This window comes from Budorcas taxicolor, chromosome 15, assembly GCF_023091745.1.
Source record: "Budorcas taxicolor isolate Tak-1 chromosome 15, Takin1.1, whole genome shotgun sequence".
NCBI lineage: Eukaryota > Metazoa > Chordata > Mammalia > Artiodactyla > Bovidae > Budorcas > Budorcas taxicolor.
In genome coordinates, this window is record NC_068924.1 from 45046156 (window position 1) to 45068555 (window position 22400).

At 39.7% G+C, this 22400-nt stretch overlaps 1 protein-coding gene and 1 pseudogene across 1 annotated transcript in view; one reads left to right on the plus strand and one right to left on the minus strand.

Annotated features, from left to right (window-relative positions):
- The window catches only part of NLRP14 (NLR family pyrin domain containing 14), a 34492-nt gene extending 17427 nt beyond the window's left edge, over window positions 1–17065 (minus strand). The window contains exons 1-5 of the mRNA XM_052653319.1: window positions 16774–17065; window positions 15680–15751; window positions 9949–11545; window positions 7447–7611; window positions 4684–4851 (exon numbers count right to left, since the gene is read on the minus strand). Coding sequence (XP_052509279.1) covers window positions 4684–4851; window positions 7447–7611; window positions 9949–11545; window positions 15680–15751; window positions 16774–17065 — 2294 coding nt within the window. The remainder of the gene's footprint in view (window positions 1–4683; window positions 4852–7446; window positions 7612–9948; window positions 11546–15679; window positions 15752–16773) is intronic.
- Window positions 17066–21335: 4270 nt separating this feature from the next.
- LOC128060893 (60S ribosomal protein L6-like) lies at window positions 21336–22185 on the plus strand (annotated as a pseudogene).
- The last annotated feature ends 215 nt before the right edge of the window (window positions 22186–22400 follow it).

The following is a 22400-nucleotide window of genomic DNA, read 5'->3' on the forward strand; positions in this document are numbered from 1 at the left end:
CTTGATGAATGAAATATCAGCCTCATAAAAAGAAAATGATCCCTCTTTCCCTTGCATCTGCAAAGAAAAGCAGATGGTATCATAAATCAGAAAATATTTTGTAAGAACATTTTTGCTGTGTTTTACTGTTTTATCATAACAAGGGAATCTTATAGGGTACCTGAACCTTACCGATTGTTGCTATGTCTTGTGAGAACAACCATTAAGTGCTTTTAAGTCTGTAATTTTGATTGCCCTGTGTAATAATGTCTTTCTTTCAATACTCAAATTGATATTTTGGAATTCCTAAATGTTACAAATATTGAAAGAATTTTGTTAAATCAGAAAAAAGATTTATCAGTACTCTCATCTCACATTATGATAATAAAAATAATTTTTTTCTAGAGTTTAAAGGCTCTGTCTTCTTATTATTAACATGCAATATCAATCACCAGTGACTCAACCAAAAGGGAAGGTGAGAGCTGAGGTTTGTGACTCCATACTTAACTCCTAAATAATGAACCAGCAAAACAGAGAAGATGCACTCACTCACTTTCAGGTCTTGCTGGAGAACCAGTCTCAATGTTGCCACTAAAATTAGGCCCTTGGCTGAAAACTTCCAAAGCCCCTTTACGGTAGGCACACTATAATTTTTATTCTTTTGTTGCTCTTATTGATTGCTGTCTGTGGCTCTTATGAGTTGTCATGGGACACTCGTCCATAAAATAGTCCTTAGGCAATGGGACTGAGAGGAAGGAATCTATGCTCCTAGAATAAGTTATCTCAGTTCAAGAGGTGGTCAGGGTAGAATTCTATCTGATGGAAGCTGCTACAGCTTCATTCATGAGTTGAGACCCAGTGGAGTTAAGCTCGCCTGTGCTACAGGATTATGGTAAGAAAACTGCCACTCAAAAGGCATCACCCAAGAAAGCCACCATTCCTCAGTGAGAAGGACCTGCTGTCCTAGAGCATGAACTCTTGGGGAGCTCAGAACAGCTGTCTGAGTGTATTTTTCTTTTCTAAAAATGCATGTTTAATTTGCAGGTTATTTCTTTTTGTTGCTGAGTGTGAGATGAGTTTTCTGATATGAACTACAAATTGAGATAAGCAGAATGGAGTTGTTGCCAAAGCAAAATGGTTGCAGAAGTTGTCTGTTACCCACATAGGGGCTGAATGTACCACAGGTGCCAGGGAAATGATTCTCACAAGAGAAAGGGCCTTTACATTAGTGGGATAGGCTTCATGGGCCTGTTCTAAAGTGAAAGAAAGTGAAGTCGCTCAGTCGTGTCCGACTCTTTGCGACCCCATGGACAATAGCCTACACCAGCCTCCTCCAAGCATGAGATTTTATAGGCAAGAGTACTGGAATGAGTTGCCATTTCCTTTTCCAGGGAATCTTCCCAATCCAGGGACTGAACCCAGGTCTCCCACATTGTAGACAGACGCTTTACCGTCTGAGCCACAAGCAAGGTAAATCATGGGATAAGTTAATTTGGTCCAAAATTTGAGACTTAAAATGTCTATGGGACTTCTCCCTAATTTTATGAAAGTGAGAAATAAAAATGCACAGATGGTTTTTTAGATCACATAAGGTTTTCCATTTCTTTAACAATAAATCTAAATTAAAGAACTTAAATATCTTACAGTTCTCATAGATTATGCTAATATTTAAAAGAATATAAATATAAATCTGTGTGTATAACTTAAATGAGTTAAATAAATGACATCTTTATAAAATTATAATTTTCTAAATCTTAGAATCAGATAATATAAACATCATGATATCTGGGTTAAGCTTTGAGATATAAAACTGTTTTGCTAAATTCGTAGTAACAGTGATTATACTATCCTTAATGTCAAATATATTTCCTAAACCTACTCATTGATTTTGGAGGCTCAGAGTAATGTAACATTTTAAGAATTAGTAATGTGTGCTTATCTAAACACATATACAGAAGTTAAACTTCAAAGACAGAAAATAAATTACATTCTTAAAATAATCTGTTACCATTTCTTGTTCATATTACTCAAATTATAGTAGCAAAATCTTACAGTTTCCTTATAGATCAAATAATTCCCCCAAATCAATGAATTGTCTTATGTCCCATATTATTTGCATTTTAAAAGTTAGGGCTCAAATGCTTAAATGATACTTCATTTAAACCTTATTTGGGGTGATTATGAAGCTGTATAAATATACATATGAAGGTTTATTAAAACTGATGAATGAAAGATTTTTGTAAGAGAAGAGAGGATTGGTAGTTCAGTTGTCAAGTCTCTGCCTGCTATATCACCTATGCAGATGGCAGAATTTCTAGTTTCAAAGTGTTTACTCTCACTTTGCCAAAGTCTGTGAAGTTTATCATGACTCATTATGCTTTGAACTCTTAAGGACTGTAAGCAATTGTAATAAACTGCAAGTTCCTCAATCCTGGAAAAGCAAACATTTCTACTGGACCATATGCACTCTACCTATTAATATTATAAAGTATTCTATTCTACTTAATAATAGAGCCAAGACTGTGGATATTTGACATTCTCAAGTACCTTCTGTTTATAACTGGCAACTAGTCAGTTTCTTCTAGCAACCATTTTAGATGCTCCCTTTCTAGAATGTTAGTCCTCTAACTCAAAACCTTTGAGGATCTAAGGGGTGTTTTGCATTTATACCATTTTAGCATTCCTCAGGTGGCTGTTTGGCAGAACCAATGATTGCTCCCTCACCTTGCTTGTAACCACAACAGCAGAGTATAGGCAAACTGAGACAGGATTCTGGGCACAATTAGGCAGTAAATGCATGTCCAAGATCCCCGCTCCCATGTGTTCAACATGTTTTAAGAGCTACCCTGTTATCACAATGTGGAAGAAGTTATTAAGATAGGGAGACAAGATCTTTCTCCTCTTGTGGGGGAAAACCTTTGATAAGTATCAGAGTGAAATATTCACATGAAAATTAGTGATTGTGTGTACCTTTCCAATATGTTCATTTGCAAGGGCTGATATGAGTCTCTTTACAATTTAAATCATTTTAAAACACTATATCTAAATTTGCTAAGTCCCTGTAGCAATTGGGGATCATATTTGGTGAAACAGACTGGCAGAGACCCACTAATTTATCAATACTTTCGCTGCCCACATCATCTACATTCAGCAGGGAGAGTAAAACATCAAAATGCAATTCTAAATGTTAATCTCAGCATGATCTATGCCTAAACTAGACAATCGTGGCCACTCAAGCTGTTTCTAACTCTCATAACAGGAGGCCTAAAGCAAACACAGAACTGGAGTTTTTCCTAGGAACATTTCATGATATGAAATGTTTATGAGACTGATTACTCTCCAGTGGCCACCCACGCTGAGAGAACATCCAGTCCTACAGAATATAGTGTTAGACAATATACAAAGCTCTGATGACTTCTGCCTCCAAACATTCTATGCACTGGTGCAACAGCCCTATAATAGTTGACTTGGAGAAATGGTTTCCTATCTGAAAGTCTAGTAATTGGGCCTACATCAAGGTTCATCAGTGGAATGCCTTATTCAAATCTCAACTGATGAAAGGAATCTTATCACTCCACTTATGCACTCCAGGCATTTTTCTTGGCTCCCACTACAAGAAAACATCTTTCCCTCTATTTAACAACCCTTTGCTGCTAATATGTTTTATGCTTGGATACAGGAGAAATTTCGTAACCTAAAATGTCCTTGTAGTTGGTAAAACCAATACCCTAGGCTGGCCTGCTGACAACTGAACTCTACACATGATCAAGAGTTAACCAAAAACTTTGCAGATATCCTGTGAATTTCATCCTGTAAAAACTGGTGAGACTTTAAAAAATCCCAATGATATTTTTGCCTATTGTTAAAAAGAAGGTCCTGTTTCAGATTTCACTTATTTTTGTCCACATAGAGATTATAATTTGATCCCCACAAATACAACCTTACCTTGGCCCTTCATTATCAAGGTTCAGTCTTGCTCCCCTGAACTGAACCTAAGGATTTCAAAAACTTCGAATGTAAAACTTACTGTAACGATTTTTTGTTTTTCTTTTTTGGTTGTTTTTCTTTTGTGAGAAGTTGATTTAAGTGCCTTTCCTTGGAAAATAAGATCTTTCTTGAAATCTGTTACACAATGTGGAGACCAAGTATGATTGCTAACCCTCTCACTTTTGTAAAGAAAGTCAGGCCTGTCAGTAGTGTGTGAAAGCTAGCAAGTACCTTGACAGCTGCTGCACTGATCTTCCTCAACTTTCTGACCTGGTCACTGTGTTGCAATTATAAGGTAAGGGGATTCATTATCCAAAATTAAGTTAAAAAAATTTAGTCCACCATAGCATTGCACACCCCCCACACACACTGTTGGTGCATTCTCTTCTGTGAGAGTTCAAAGATACAGTGAGTATGCCTACATTTAAATATGAAAAACTTACAAATTCTGGGTCTGCTCCCATTTTTTCCCCCAGACTTAGAAGATGGAGACACAGAGAATTATACAATGGAGTTCTTCAGTGGGGGAGGTGGGAGGAGTTGTAGGTCCTGTTGAGAGGAAAGACGCCTGAATCTACTAATCCCTGCTATTTCGTATCAGGAAAGTAAATTTAAGTTAGCCCAAAGAATAGCAAGTCCAGGCTGTAAGAGTCTATTTGGACAGACAAAAGTCTCAGTTATAAACACACACACACACACACACAAATCATGATTTACCTTAGATTCTGTAGTTTACAGTCTGGGTGTTTCAAGGCTTCACATAATGACTTCACTCCATCATCCCCTATATCACTCCCTTTCAGGTCAAGATGTATCAGATTCTGATTGTGAGTCAAAGAGCCAGAGATACCCTGACAAACGTCAGGGAAAGAAGTAAATCTCAACCTTCAGAAGAAAAAATACACAGGAGAGATTACATCATCATCTCTGTCCCTGATTACAACATCCTTCTCTTTTCAAGCCCAGCTCTTAGACACTGTCTAACTATTTCTACCATCTCTTATCTGACACTAGGTTTCTTATATTCCAGGTCAAGATCATACACTCAGGATTCAGCATGCTGCCTAGGAAAAAAACTGGGTTATGACTTAGATGTCCATTGTATCCTGACAACCAATACTCTCAATTTTTTTTTTTCAACCTTGAAGGAAAAGAAGGTGTAACATAAGGAAAGCAGAAGAGGGTTTTTTTTAACTCTTTAGTCTCAGGAACGATGACCAAATATTATTGGGGCTATTCCCAATACTGTATTACAACATTAATTCACAACATTAATCCTTTAAATAAGCCAACGTGAGTTCACAGTTAATATCAACTATTTGATATGCATAATTAGCAAAACACGTTTTTTCAAAATATTTCCTGTCATCTCATGGGCTTTGTTAGGTAGAGAGAGAGACAGCAGAAAGCAAAATATGAAGTAAGTTAAATCGGCCAATTTTTAAATTTCCATCTCCTAACTTTGTCAGAGACTTAAGACTGGGTCCTCCAGTGCCACTGCTAGCCCCAAATGCCCAGTATAGTCATACTTCTAACCGTTCAGAAACCTCTGTGATATCATCTCCCTTCACTTTTGCAGATCACTCACCCTTCACCCTCACCCCTCATCCAGCCAAGCACACCAAAAGAATAAAGCTTTATTCCCATTTAGAGTGCTAGGTATCATCATATAGTAAAGGTGCCTAATGCACTCACTAAACCTAAGTTGAAAGTACAATCCCCTTGCCAGGGAAAAGGGATTTGAGTAAGTAAGGTGACACTAAGGTAAGAAAGACTGAGAGCCGTCTTCATGGCGTTATCCCCCATAAAAGACTTTCACATTCTAAAAGAGGGAGCCATTTAACCCCAGAGAAGACACTGCATGCTGCGTTGCCTCCGTTGTGTCTAACTCTTTTCTACCCCCTTGGACTGTAGCCCAGCAGGCTCCTCTGTCCAAAGGATTCTCCAGGCAAGAATACTGGAATGGGTTGCCATGCCCTCCTCTAGGGGATCTTCCCGACCCAGGGATCAAACCCATGTCTCTTGTATCTCCTGCATTGGTAGGCAGGTTCTTTACCACTGGCGCCAACTGGGAAGCCCCAGTATCAGCTGTTGTTGAGATTTGAGTTGGTGGCATCCAGTGAAGGGACACTGTGGGCGAGATGAAGGCAGGTAAGTGAAAAGGACTTAACTACTTCATCATCACATATGGGCAAATGTCAACATTTATAAATATATGCAAGACCAGACTTCATCTACTTACTTGAGATTCTAAGGGAAATATTTAAAGAGAAGCCTGTTTCCCGAAAAAAGAACATTCATCTCCAGTGCTAATGGAAACAAGTCTCAATTATTTGTTCAGCATTCACTACATATTACTGAGCACCAATCAGGCATTGGGCACATTGATGGGCATTGAATACAGAGAAAAATAGGATTGGTTCCAGCTCCTGGTGGAGCCAACAGACGAGAGAGAGAGATGTGAACAAGCAAATGTAAAAAAGTGGTAGGGTATCTAAAATAAAATGAAGATATAAAAATTTTGAAAAGGAAATAGCAAATGTTGGCAAGGATGAGGAGTAGCTGGAATGTATATACGATGCAGGCACAATTATAAAATGGTAAAAGCACTTTGAAGAACTGGTTGGGAATTTTTTAAAAAGTTAAATATACATCTATGAGCTAACAATTCCATCCCTAGGTATTAGCCCAAGAGATAAGAACATGTCATAAAAAAGGTTGGTACAAAATATTCATAGAAGCCTTATTCATAACAGCCATAAACTGGAAATAATCTAGAGATCCATTAACAAGAAAATGAGTAAGCAAGTTGGAGTATATCATTACAAGGGGATGCTAATCAGTAATTAAAAGAAATGAATGATTGAAACATGCAATAACAAGAATTTCAAAAAACCTTTTGTTGAGCAAAATTAGATGAACACAGGAATCAATCTAAATGAGATCCAAGAACAGACAAAGCTAATGTACAGTCACAGAGGTCAGAAGGTGGTTGCCTTTAGGACAGGACAGAGTGAGAGACGTAAATAAAGACTACATGGAAACTTTACGAGGTGAGGGAATTATTCTCTATCTTGTTTTGGGTATTTGTTACAAAGGTGTATGCAACTGTCAAAACCTAATGAACTAAACACTTAACATCTGTGCGTTGTATTGAGTGGGGAAAACACAGAACTTATCTTTGAAAACGCTTTGTTGACCTGAGTAGAATGCCTTAGTTCTATGTTCCTCTTTATCTAGAAAATTCCTAATCAAGCCGCAAAAACCAGGTCAACCACTTGTACACTCTGTGCAGTTTTCCCCAGAAAAAGTTACTTATGCTCCCACAACTCCAGACGTTCCCATAGTTGGTGTTCTTAAGAGTATTTTATGCAGTAGATTTTAATTTCTGTTTACTACTAATTCTCCCTAATGAGTAGGAGTGCGAGGTGGGATAAAGAAAGAGAGTAGAATAACTCCATTTTCTCATGCCAGACTTACAGCAGTTTTTGTAGTTTACAGTTTGGGTGCCTTAGTTCTTGATTAAAAATCTTCATTGCGAATTCATCAAGGTTGCTGTGACACAAGATCACTTCTCTCAAGTGTTCATTTGTATGAAGCACAGAACAGAGGTCTTGCCACCAATGAAAAATGCGACTGCCAGCCCTTTGCCTAAATGATTAGAAAAAGAAAAGACCAACAAATCAGTTTCAGCTCAGGCAACTCTCAGAAGATGGTACTGAGTGAAAACAAGTGTCCTTTGTTACTCAGTTATGAGTAACTCAAAGAAGTGGTTGGAATTTGGCGTCTATATACATCAATTACTAGAGGAAAGGCAGAGGGAGAAAGGGCACTTATAGGAAAACAGATGGCTTTTTGGTAAGGTAAATGGGCCCCTTGGAGGAGAGCCTGAAGATATGATGGTGATAATGACGTCTGAGTGTGGTGTCAACTGCTGCCTTCACAAAGACAAGATTAGAGTTACTCTGGGGAGGGGATTCATGACAGCTAATTTAAAAAGCTGAGATCTTTTGGAAGGCTCTGCTTTTAGGCAAATATGGAATTTTGGGAACTCAGATGCCTTTATTCAAAATAATTCTTATGTAAAAACTGTGTAGTTTGAAATGGCAATATAGTGATCCATTTCACTACTCAATAAATATTGGTTCCCCCATGCCTTGCTTAAATTGGGATGAATGACATTGCAGAGGGGTGGTCTCTACATCACTCAGGGTCTTAAATTTGGAAAACTTGAGATTGAGGTGGTAAATCATTCATTCAGACATTCAGGTGCTTACTGCATGCTATGTATAAAATGGTGAACAAGAGATCCCGCTCTTGTGAGGTTTACAATGTAGTTATGTCATAAAATAGGCTGAGGTCACCTATAATGCCTCTTTAAAAAAAAAAAAAAAACACGCGATTCTTGGTCTCTTATTTTCACAACAATGGTAACTCTAGAATCAGATAACACTATAACATAGATGAGGGGAAAGTAGCACAAAGACTAGCAATACAGTTGCTAGAATTCCTTCCTAATACTTATTATTAGGCATAAAATACATTCTAATGTTCTGGGTTCAATCATGTCTTCTATAAGTAGAACTATGAAGTCAGAATTAAGAAAACTGACTGCAGGTGATTACTCACAACTCCCAAAGGACAGGAAAGGTCATAGCATCCCAGCCTACAATTCCTACTCCCACAGTTCCAAGAGAAATGAAATGCATGTTCTTATAAGAGGAATACATTTGTATGTAATGGCAACGAGAAAACTTAGGTAAAGTTGGAAAACCAAATACCTATAATCAGATGTGTAACCTCGATCAAGTTATGTTGCTTCTTGGTACCTCAGTTTTTTATAAGTAAATGGAAATAACAGCATCTACGTAGGATTGTTGGAGACTAAATGAGCTGGTACTTAGAGGGATATTGGGTATGTGTTAAGCAAATGTTAGCTATTATTTGATCTGTGCTTGAATCAATAATTGATAACTGTAACTTTCTGGGTGAACTTCTCTGAATCTCAGTTTTATAATCTTAAAAATAAATTGAGATATGGTTTTGACCAGCATTAGCTTGGATAACATGTTAAATATTCTGTGATTATATAGCTGTGTGCCACATGAAATGAAATGAAGTCGCTCAGTTGTGTCCAACTCTTTGCGACCCCATGGACTGTAGCCTACCAGGATTCTCTGTCCATGGGATTTTCCAGGCAAGAATACTGGAGTGGGTTGCCATTTCCTTCTCCAGGGGATCTTCCTCACCCAGGGATCGAACCCAGGTCTCCTGCATTGCAAGCAGATGCTTTACCCTCTGAGCCACCAGGGAGGCCCCAAGCCCTTAATCAATTAAATCTGGAACTGATACCATAGTTCAAGAAAGTTAGAAAAAGTAACTTGAGAAAGGAGAGAGGGTAAAATAATATGCATAAAATGCTGAAGGTGCATTTAGTCTTTCAAAACATTCCTTCAGCACCTACTATTTCTTATCTCACTATTTATGGTGTTATAGGGCTAAATCTTTCATGCAAAGGCCAAACTATATCAAGGTAATGGGGAAGGTGAATGAGGTCAGTAAAGTGAAACAGCCAAGACAAATGAGGTATGTACTCTGAGTTCAGCAAGAAATTCCTGGTCTCTATTTTTTAAAAAGAATATATTATAGTGGATGGAAGTTAGCACTGTGCTGCCTCCCTCCTTGAGAACTGAAACACTCATTCCCTAGTTGCTGGAAGCTCTCAGCCAAGTGCTTCTCTGGGGATTACCCTCAGGCCAAGACAGCAACTGCAGGCACATTTTTGCCTATTCCTCACCGGTAGCTGTGACTGGTCAATAGGGGGTTTCAGTGCCTGACCTCCTTGTCTCAAAGTGGGACAATTCTGAAAGGTTATCCTGGCTCTGGGACCTCAGTTAAACAACTCCTCCCCTCCCTCTGACAACACCTACGTCCTTCACTCTCTTGCAGGGCACTTCCAGGGAACTGACCTAACCCACTTACCAAGTTTCAGGTGGGAAGCTTGAGTTTAACATCTTCTTCTCAAATACCTCAGTTACCATCAGCTTCATGGTCCGTAAACACTGGCAGTGCTTCAGGCAGAATGAAGACAAAAGCAAATGGATTTCCTCACAAATATTAATGACAACCTTTTGGAAATATCTCATTGCCTGGCTTACAAATACTTCATCTTGAGTCTCATACAAATGGACAAACAACTCTAGAAAAACCAGGTGTGATGGAAGCTGTTCACTGTTTCCCAGCGTTTCCATCCACTGAAGTATCGTCCATTTCACCTCCAATGACATTGTACAGTTAAAAGTTTCCTCCAGTTGTTTCATTCTATCTTCATTCAAAAGGCCAAACAAAAAGCATTTCATCTGTAGCAAATGGGGGTCTTTATAACTGCTGCTTTCAAGCACCAGCTCCAAATTTTCAAAAGACTGAAGGGAATCGTCTCTGGTGTCCCAACTGTCTTGCAACACATAGAACATTGCTGCAAAAAACTCCTGAATGTGTAGGTGGGTGAACACATAGCAGTTTTCATACACTGTGTCCTTTTGAAGAATATTTGTGTCTAGGAAAATTGAAACATCAGATTTCACTAACCCATGTCTTCTGAGATTTTCCTTGTAAAATACATATGTCATAGTCCATACTCCTTTGGCAGCCAAGTGGCACAGGCTCCTCAGTTGGGTTTGGCTGGGTAGACCAGGAAAGCTTCTATCTACTTGTGTCAACAAGCTGGAGGTACAGCAGGCAAACAGAGAAGTGGTTGTCTTGCAAGTCAGCGTGATATCACCACCCTTTTCCATTTGCTGCTCCAGACAATTACAAACGATCCAGCATACTGCAGGGACTTTGCACATGTTAAAAAGCATCACATTGTTTCTTAGGGAACTGAATACTTGCAAGGCCCAACTCTGGTCTTCAAAAAACTGGTAAATATATTCCTGTCTTGCATCCTCAGACATACCTAGTAACTGTATAGAATGCTGATTCTTCAACAAAGGCTTTAGTTTCCTCCAAGCTGTGAGTTTTGTCGTCACCAACAAGGACGACTCAGGGAGCATCACTTTTCTCAGCAAACTACTCATGAGGAAGGACACAGGATGCACTTGGGTCCAGTCTGCGCACAGCACAAACTCAGGCTCCTCAAAGGCAAAGTTCAGTTCATCAAAACTATCAATAATAAAAAGGAGACGACTTGGCTGGGACATAATCCTTTCAATGGGACCTTCTGTGCTGGGCCAGTCCTTTGACAGCAACTGAACAAAGCTTCTCTCTCTCAACTGGTTAATTTCTCTTGCATTGAGATAAAAAACATAGGTAAATTTCTGCTGGTAGAGGTTGCCCTGTGCCCAATCTAACATCATCATTCTCACCAACGTTGTTTTGCCTATTCCAGCAGCCCCTTGAAGGACCACTGTCTGTGGCTGCTCTTTGGTTCCAACATCTTCTTCAAACAAACGTTCCAACAGTTCTCGGCCTTCCTGAGCAATTTCATGACAGAAATCTTCAGATTTCCCAAGCAAATGGTTCTTATCTAACATGATGTGAAATTTTTCCCTTATTTGAATTCTGTATTCTGCTCCATCACCTAAGTCAGTTAGAAGGGAGATTGAAAAAAAAAAAAAGATACACATGATCAAAATTAATTCTATGATTTGCAATGTTAAGAATATTGGACTAGACTAGGAGTGATACAGGCTGAAATCAAAGCACAGCTGGTTTAGATGAGAAAAGAATGTAAATAAAATAAAAATATTCCTGTGGGTTTAAATGCACATTATAAATTGTGGGAAAAAAAGAATTGAAAATGCAGAAATCTATGATGGAAAATAAAAATTAGATTCATTCCAGAAGTATTTTTTCTTCTTTGTACTTCTATAGAGAAAAAAAAAAATAATGGTATGTATGGAGAACAGAGCCATTCTCCAGATAAAAAGAGAACATAGGCAACAATTAACAATAACAGCCAGACAGGATCTGAAGACAGATCTGAACTATAGATCAAAGTAATCTTCTTTATACAGATAAAACATTAATGGGCATGAAGAGTTGCAAACATGTTTCTCAAGGAGCAGGAGGGTTGAGCCCCACACTGAGCTTCTCAGCCCTGGGGTCCTGCCCTAGGAAGATGAGCCCATGGAACATTTGGCTTTGAAGACAGCAGGGCTTACTTTCAGGAAAGCCTGGAAGGCTGTGAGAAACACAGACTCTGCTCTTAAAGGGCACACACAAAATCTCACATGTTGAGACCCAGAGTAGAAGCAATAACATGAAAGGAACTTGAGTAAGTGGCTGATCTTGGAGAGCCTCCCAGGGAGGCAGAAGGCACCTGGGACTTACCCTCACAACACTGACAGCAGCCACTTTGGGAGTTGATTTTACCAGTAAAACACAGGTGCTGGCAAGAGCCATTTTGGAATCCTTCCCTTAGTTCATTAGCAGCAGGACCCAGCCATGTCCACCAGCTAGTCAGCACTAGTTCCTGGGGCCCTACCTACCAGCAGGGAAACACCAGCTCCAAGATATCTTAGGCTCCTCAGTCAGCTTCCCCGGAATCCAGCCCCAGCCACCAGTGGGCCAGCAATGGCCCTGGAATCTGGTCTCATCTACCACCTGTAGGACCCTCAGGCCATAGCCAAACCTGGTCCTGCCCATCAGTGGGTCAGCACCAGCCCTGGAACCCCCAGAGCTCCACAGCTGGTCACATCGGGATCTGGCTCCACTCAACAACAGACCAGCCAGTCCTGGCCCCCCTGTACTCCCAAAGCCAGGCACTTGTGATCTGGTCCTACCCACCACCAGGTCATCCCAGACCGTGCAACCAGTCACAACATGCCCCAACCCCTCCCAATGGCAGGTCAACATCAGCTCTGGCAAACCTGGGCTTGAAGCCAGCCACAACCCAGCCCCCCTCACCAGTGGGACAGCACCAGGACAAGGACTCCCCAGGCCATGCAGCCAGCTCCTCTGAGATCAGTTCCACCAGCAGTCAGTAGCTTCTGCACGAGGCAGGGCCTAGCAACCAACTGGACCAGGGGCCAGCCATGCCTACCAGTGCGTCCACAGTAGCCAGCCCTGCCACAACAGAAGGGCCCATGGGGCCTGCACAGGGGCCACCCCCAGACCACATGGCTCTGCTGACCAGGGGGAAGTGTGCTGCTCGGCCTCGCAGGACAGACCTACCTAATACATAGAAACAGACACAAACACAAGGAGGCTAGACAATATGCTACTAAACAACCAATGGATCACAGAAGAAATCAAAGAGGAAATCAAAAAATACCTAGAGATAAATGAAAATGAAACTACAATGATCCAAATCCTATGGGATACAGCAAAAGCAGTTCTAAGAGGGAAGTTGATAGCAATAAAATCTTACCTCAGGAAACAAGAAAAATCACAAATAAACAACATAACACCTAAAACTAGAGAAAGAAGAACAAACAAACCTAAAAATAGAAGAAGGAAATAAATCATAAAGATTAGAGCAGAAATAAATGAAACAGAGATAAAGAAGACTATAGCAAAGATCAATGAAACTAAGAGCTGGTTCTTTGAAAAGATACACAAAATTGATAAACATTTAGACAGACTCGCCAAGAAAAAAAAGGGAGCAGGCTCAAATCAATAAACTTAGAAATAAAGAAATTACAAGGGATACCACAGAAATAGAAAGGGTAAGAAGAGGCTACCACAAGGAAGTATATACCAATAAAATGGACAACCTGGAAGAAATGGACAAATTCTTAGAAAGATACAATCTCCCAAGATTGAACCAGGAATAAATAAAAAATATGAACAGACCAATCACAAGAACTGAAATTGAAACTGTGGATCATAACAAAGGTCTAGGACCATGGCTTCACAGGTGACTTCTATCAAACATTTAGAGAAGACTTAAAATCTACCCTTCTGAAACAATTCCAAAAACTTTCAGAGGAAGCAATACTTCCAAATTCATTCTATGAGGCCACCATAACCTTGATACCAAAATCAGACAAAGATCCCACAGAAGATTACAGGCCAATATCACTGTTGAACATAGATGTAAAAACCCTCAACAAAACACTAGCAATCCAAATTCAGCAACACATTAAAAGGATCATACACCATGATCAAATGGGATTTATCCCCAAGGAAAGTTCAGTATCTGCAAATCAATAAGTGTGAGACTGCATAAACAAATAACAAAAATCATACAATCATTTAAATAGATGCCAAAAAAGCATCTGACAAAATTCATATCCATTTAGAATAAAAACTCTCCAGAAAGTGAAGATGACCGTATCACCCAAGGCAACCTACAGATTCAATGCAATCACAATCTGAATACTAATGGGATTCCTTCCTCCACATATTCTCTCAGAACATAGTATATTTTTCATTCACAGCACATATCTCAAGCTGGAATTACTTTAATTTTTTAAAGTATATCATTCTTTTCTTTGTTCTACTAAGGCCTTCAGTACAAACATCTAACAAAGTTCAGATCCCACTAAATTATCCTTATTTCTCCCTCAGGGGAAGGTATGTTATTAAAAGTCAGATACTCCTTTTTATGGTATAACATCTCAGACACTGCTGCACTTTTTAAAAATCAGAGTTACAAGGATAATCTACTTTCTTTGTAATACTTTATCTATCTTCCAAATTTTACAAAGTAAATTTCTATGGAGGTAGAATCTTGGTTTCCTAAATTACAGCTCATTATACCACAAAAATAAACTTCCTTATATTGTATCAGAAATCACGGCCCAAGCAGGAACTTATCTTCAGAATCATTTAACACAATAGGAAATTTTTATTTATCAGTTCTTGGAACAAAGTAGGCTCTCAATTATTTTTTGAATGAAATAATGTAGCTCATTAAAAAGCAGCATAGCTGAGTTAAGAACAAAGGCTTCTCACATGGTCCAATTTTCTCTGTATTATACTTCAATTTATAGAAACTGGGATTCAGCTAATATAGAATTGAAAACAAAGCAGGGGGACTGGAAATGGTATTGAATTAGGACTAAGAAAACCCAGCCCTAGAAATTACATTTTATGTAGATTAGTTGGTCACCATCCTGGAACTCAATTAGAGTATCATTTTGAACAGAAGAGAGGAGATGCAACAAGCCAAATTGTCCCTGCCAACTCTTACGAACTCTTATGAACTCTTCAGTCCATAAAACAAGATATTAAGATACCTTTGTTCATCAGACTATCAACTGTGACAGGGTCATTTCTAAGGACTCTGAATTAACATGGTCCTGTGTCTGATTTTGTCCAGAGAGCTGGTTTTGTCAATTCTTTCTGAATGATAATCACTGTTGCTGCTGCTAAGTCACTTCAGTCATGTCTGACTCTGTGCGACCCCATAGACGACAGCCCACCAGGCTCCCCCGTCCCTAGGATTCTCCAGGCAAGAACACTGGAGTGGGTTGCCATTTCCTTCTCCAATGCATGAAAGTGAAAAGTAAAAGTGAAGTCGCTCAGTCATGTCCAACCCTCAGCGACCCAGTGGACTGCAGCCCACCAGGCTTCTCCATCCATGGGATTTTCCAGGCAACAGTACTGGAGTGAGGTGCCATTGCCTTCTCCGTAATAATCACTGAGCAGGTAGTATATCGTAAGAAATTAGCAAGAGTTGAACAAAAGTCCCCTGAGAGATAATCCTCCCCCACTATGCTTCAAAAGCTCAAACCTCCCAAATCGGACAAAAAGGCCACCTACTTACCCAGCACTGCTTCCTGATCACCCTGTACCTCTCCGGCCTCAGTGTCCTCTGGTATCATAGTCTGGACAGTCCCTGCAACAGGTTCCAAAAGGAACATGAGATTTATCAAAAACAATTATTTGCTGATGGCCACACAGGGGCCAGAATTTTCCTCCGTGGTCCAATTCTGTGATCATCTGGATTTAAGAAACTAGAGCCAACAGAGCCGCAGACTCCACCAGCTTAGCTGACGGGAAAGTGATGTGGTGTGAACACTGAGGCAGGACACTTCTTGCCACACCTCCCACCCTGTAACTCTGAGGCTCGTGGTCTAGTCTAAGCCTAAGTTTCCTTGTCTGTATTGACCTCATGGGGATGTGGTGAGGCTCAAAAGAAATAATGGATATACATTTTGGAGCTGTAAAGCATTAAATGTAAGGAATTTTAGATGTCTACAGTATTTCACACCTAGGAATGACAAAAAATAGTTTTTATGTCCCTTAATATTTTTTTTTTGCCCATTCCTCATATTTCAGCAAAGATTTAAGGTCTTATTTGAGTATTCTTAAAATGTAGACCAGCCTAATTACTTTATTTGTAGTTTAGGCAAAAGAACACTAGATGGGGCAATTCTTTCTAATCATTCTGGTTTTTTTTTTTTTTTTCATGTTTAGTTTTGTTTTTGTGTGTGTGTGCTCTTTATTTTTTATTTTTTAACTTTATAATACTGTAGATGGATGAATTACTGCCAATTAAGGAGCCATACTCTGGAGAAGGGCATGGCAACCCACTCCAGAATTCTTGCCTGGGGAACCCCATGGACAAAGGAGCCTGGCAGGCTACAGTCCGTGGGGTTGCACAGAGTCGGACACAACTGAAGTGACTTAGCATAGCATATCCTAAGGAGCCATACTGAACAACAGTACTCAAAACTCTTCAGCCTTTTAGTGCTCCTCAAATGATCTAACAAACTCCCATTATATACCTGACCTCCATGGAACTTGTGAACCAAAGAATGGCCTGGACTTCATTCCCAAGTCCCTTTTGCAGAATCAATGGGCTCCAGGAAGCACCCCCTTCTCCCCACCCCCAGGTATATCTCCAACATCACTCACAGTTGATCTCTGCTTTTGCTCTCTCACACAGTTCCTTCAGGTTCATCTTGCCAAAGATTCTGAGAGCCACCTCCCAGGCTTGCTCTCCTGGATAATACTTGCTCATCAAGTCAGCCAAATCCTTCCGCTTGGCCTTCTTCACTTCAGACCAGGGTATCCTGCAGGACCCCGGTTCCAGGGTCTCATTCTTTAGAAATGACTTGAATCTAATTAATTCCTCTTTGTTTAGCTCCTCCAAATACAATAGCAGCCCAAAATCAGAAAAGAAGGAGGAAGACGACAAATGCGTCATCTTGTCTATGGATTAATATTCAAGCTTCAGTGGGGAAAGATAATCCAAAGAACATGGGATAACTGGGACCTGTGGAAAAATAAGATTAGAGAATGAAATACATCTAAACACACAGACTAATTCAACAAACTTATTGAAGCCCACTGTTTCAGGCTCCGTACTAACCTCCTGTCCACTGTAATATATTTTCTATCATAAAAGCATTTCTCTAATTGTGTTTCTTCCACCTTCCCCAGAGTTGCTCCCAGCCCCATGCTTATGAGCTGTAAGAAATCAAGGGAGGCAATCCGTCTCTCATTACTCTTCTGCAAAGCGAGGACAGCAGAACCAATCTCAGAGGACTATGGCCTGGATTAAATGAGGTAGAGTTCATGTATCACCTGGCTCAGAACAGGCTCCTACTAAGTACTGGCAAATTTCTTCATTCACTCTCTCCCCTACCAACACCCAGCATGCACCTCAAACTATGAAATGTTATTACTGTGCCTCCACCATTACTCCTAAAGCATGGCATGCAAGTGGCATATGCCAACTTTTTCTTGTCTGGTCATGTCAGCTCTAGTCATATGTCCATACCAGCTCCAGCTTCCCTAGCTCACAAGCTCCTTTCACACCTATTCAATACCAAAATTATTATAGATGAGTTCAAAGGTAAAGCCCTTCCAAAACAGCATTCTCACCCATCCCTGACCTCAACTCTCATGACCTCATCCCACTCCAGCACTTCACTCCAATGTTCTCACTCAGACTTTATCAACTACTCAAATTCTGTAGAATCTTTTAAACTCTTAAACTAATACTTTCTAGTTAACTGAACAGTTTCATCCCCTCACTCCCATGACAGTTCTTCAGATGCTATTAAATCTTAGTCTTCTGAGCCCTGTGTTTTCCTTATTTATCAGCCATCTTAAGAGCCGTATTCAATTTCTCATTTAGCACAGGAACTCCAGTTAATCATTTAAATCTGAGGTTCAAGTTCGCCATTACCTCTTCAGTGATTTGCCTAAAGAGACAGAGGTAGTAAGTGATACACCTGGAACTCACCCTAGATCTTTCCTCAAGCCCTCCTCTCCTTTCCAGCCTTTCATATGCCACTTGCTACTCTTGCCAGTGGGATTGGAAAAGATGAATGGGGGAAGAAAAAAAAATGTACAGAGGGAAATTTTACTTCTTAAACAGAAGGTGAATTATCTCAAAATTACAAGGTAAATCAGGACTTTCTCATATAGTAATCGGTGAGTTATCAGCTGTTACAGGATTGTTTTTGTTTGCTTTAATGGCACTGTAGAGATACTCTACATTATAGATAGAATCCAACCAAAACAGGTTCTACAATAATTTTTTAAAAGAAGCAAAAAGGAGTCAATTTGAGGAAACTTCAAAGGAACACTAAAATTTCTCCAGAATATACAAAATATGGTAGGTGAGGGAAAATGCGATATAGAATACCACACCCTCAACTTCCTGCCCAGAAATTACAGTTATCACTGCACGGGGGCTTATCTGTTCCCTCTTTTCCTGTAACAAAAGATGTGAGCACCAGCTCCTTTTCTACAGCTCATTCCTTCACCTGTGATCTCAATCTCATCAGCATCAGGAATTAAGGGACTTAGTCCATCAAAAACCTCCCTTCCCTTCTCGAGCCTCAACTTCTCCCTGTCCTCGAGGCCCTTCTTGCCAGCATTTAAACGTGCCCAAGTCCACCTTAGTCTTTTACAAATATTTCCTTTACTCCACATCTCCTTCATCTTCAAACATCCTCAGTCTTCTATACTTTACCTATTATACCTCCTCAGTCCCTTGCAATCTAACTTTTGCTACCCCAGTTTTACTGGGAAAACTCATACCAATGATCACTGTTGTAAAACCCAATAGGTAGGCATTTGGGGGAGTCAATGTTTATATTTTTAAGTAGGAAAAATAACAGTACCTACCTCTGCAAGGATTAGAAGATAATACATGCCCCTAATTTATAGGGTCTCATATATATAGTATTACAATTTTAACAGTGTCATAATTCTTGATGTTCTTTCTCTTTGGCTTTTATAATATCTCATACTTCATCTTCCTCCTGTCTTTCTAGGTGCTCCTTTGAGCCAAGATTTGCAACTTCTGAATCCCTTGTGCTTCTACAGAATGATATCTACAACTCTGATAGAGTACAATATGCCTTGGCCTCCTTTCCAAAGATTTTATGTTGTTCTTTAAGGATTTTTCTTTTTTTCCTGTTTTGTGATCTTCCTGTGCTTATATTTTTGGGAAGAGGAAAGCAGATGTTATCTGGTATGACTCCTTTTCTCGGAAGGCATTCATAAATTCCAAAATATTCTGAACTAAAATGGGAAACCATGGCCTAAAAGGATCTATTTCAATTTGCAAATTTATTGATGGAATTTTTACCACCTATGATAATTAAAGAATATTTGCTCAAAATAAGTTATTCTCTCAGCATGTATTAATAATTATCATATTTCTTGAGAACCTACAGAGATAGTTTATGAAAATGTTCTCTAGTCCCCAAAGCTTGGTTTTATCTACATTTTACAGATACATGGACTCAGAACTTAATAAGTTTGTCCAGGTTACAGAGTTGACAAGGAACTTATCAGGCTACAAAGCTCATTTTCTTTCTACTATGAACCACTTGCCTTTTCATTTTACTTTATTTTTTCAGGCACTGGGAATTCTGATTTAATGAAATCTGCATGACCATTCTCTGATACCTGACTTTTGCTCAACACTGGGCTAGGGGAAAGGGAAGACTTCTAAATATATAATGGCAGAACATAAAGGAAGGAGGGATTCTTTTCCAAAAAGGGTAGAGATGACAAGGTCTTGGAAGAGTTGCATTCTAAGAAACAGGATATTCCTACCTTTTGCACGTGTTTCTGCCTGACTTCCTTTATAGGGCCACTGGAATCTCCTATAACAGTTTCTCAACCTCACCACCATTAACATCTTTTGCCAGATGATTCTTTATTTGGGGGACACTGTAAGTACACTGTATGATGTTCAGTGGCCTTCCTGGACTCTGCCCACCACATGCCATTAGAACCTCAATCTCCCACAGCTGTGACAATATGTCTTTGGACATTGCCAGATGTCCCCAGGGGAGCATATTGCCCCAGTTGAAACCAATTTCAAAGCCTTAACCTCTACTGCTGTATATATGATTCATCAGCCCTTCTTCATGTCATTACTGTAACAAATCAAAGAAACAGAGTAGACAGCTCAGGAAAAGGCAGCATATAAGACAAGAAATATAACTGTGAAGGGGAACATTCAGTGAAGGTTATTAGGACAACTTGTAAATCATTCAGACAGAAATTAGTATCCTCACATAATAAATCTCAGATACATAAATCAGTACATTGTTAATAGTTCAAAGTAGACTGGGATAAAGCAGAGCACATTCATTACATTTTAGGAGATTAGGAATTTCTCAGCTTGGGAAAATTAAGGGAAATGATCAAGAATCAGGATAACTATCAGCAGATACATTGTTAAATATGTTGAAAATCAAACTTCTTGTCCATAGGAAGTCAAATGCAAAAAGTAAACTGAAAACAGCTAATGTTTATAGGAAATTTGACAAATAAAGGGCTGAAGTTTAAATTAGTAAAACCACTTTAGAACTGTTGGCATCAACTACTAATGAGGGCTCCTTGGAGAAACTGTTGATTCTAGAGCTGAGGCTGGGAGTATATGAGCTGAGAGTCTAGAACTTCTTGTTATGCCAGAAAGTAAGGAAAGGAAAAGGATTAGATACATCATAAATACACAAGAACAAACCCAAAAGATCTCCCAGTGGCAAAGTAAATAACATTGTATTGGATTATAACCTAAAGGATAAAACAAGTGTCTATGTCCAAACTGATAAAAATAAATTAATGGGGGTGGGGTGGGGGGAGACAAATCTTACAGAAGAATTCCAAATACTTTTTGTAGCGGTTTCCTCCTCCAGGAGGTAGATCTTATGCCCAGCCCACTACCACCTAGGAGTGTGAACCATGAAGAAACCTGACAAACACTGGTGATTAAGGTTAATATCATCAACCGTAAGTCACCACTGACAGTATGTACCACTGATGTGATTGATGAGAAAGGCTTATAACCACTGTGATATTCTTCTCCTAAATCCGTAATCCCAGTCTAACCATGAGGAAAATATTAGACAAACAAATGAAATGCTACATATACCTGGCCAGTACTTCTCAAAACTATCAAGATCAAAAATAAGGAAAGACTGAGCTCTTTCCTATCTTGCAAGATGGTGGGTGAAAAGGCTAAGAAGCCAGATACTAAGGGTAAAAACCCCAAAGCCAAGAAGGCTGATGCTGGTGAGAAAATTTAAAAAGTGAAGAAGGTTAAGAAGGAGAAACCCCACTGCAGCTGAAACCCTGTCCAGATCAGAGGAATTGGTAGATATTCCCAATCGGCTATGTGTTACAGAAAGGCTTGTACAAGAGGAAGTACTCAGTGGCGAAATCCAAGGTTCAAAAGAAAAAGAAGATGCAGGTTCTTGCTACTGTCACAAAACCAGTTGGTGGTAACAAGAATGGTGGTACCTGAGTGGTCAAACTGCGCAAAATGCTTAGGTATTATCGTACTGAAGATGTGCCTGGAAAGCTGCTTAGTCATGGCAGAAAACCCTTCAGTAAGCCTGTGAGAAAGCAGGGCACCAGCATCACTCCAAGGGCCATACAGATCATCCTCACTGGGTGCCACAGAGGCAAGTGGTCACTGTCCTGAAGCAAGCCGGGCAGTAGCTTGCTACTTGTGACTGGGCCTCTGTCCCTCAATCAAGTTCCTCTGCACAGAACACACCAGAAATTTGTCATTACCACCTCCTCTAAAATTGATACCAGTGGAATGAAAATCCCAGAACATCTCACTGACGCTTACTTCAAGAAGAAGCTGTGTAAGTCTAGGCAACAGGAAGGTGAGATCTCTGACCCACAGAGGGAGAAATAGAAGACTACAGAGCAGCACAAGGCTGATCAGAAAGGGTGTGGACTCAAATTCTACAAAGAATCAAAGCTGTTCCTCAGCTCCAGGGCTACCCCCACCCTGTGTTTGCTCTCACAAATGGAATTTACCCTCACCAAGCAGTGTTCTGAACTTCTTACCAAGAGCCTAATTAAGTAACTTGTACATCCATCCCCACCCCCCACAAAAACCCACAAAACTAAAAAAAAAACAAGGAAAGACTGAGAAACTGTTACAGACCAGAGAAGACTAAGGAGACAAGATGCCTAACCGCAATACGGTGTCTTGGAAAGGATTCAAGAGCAGAAAGAATACCAAGAAAAATATTGTGAATAATAGTTTTAGT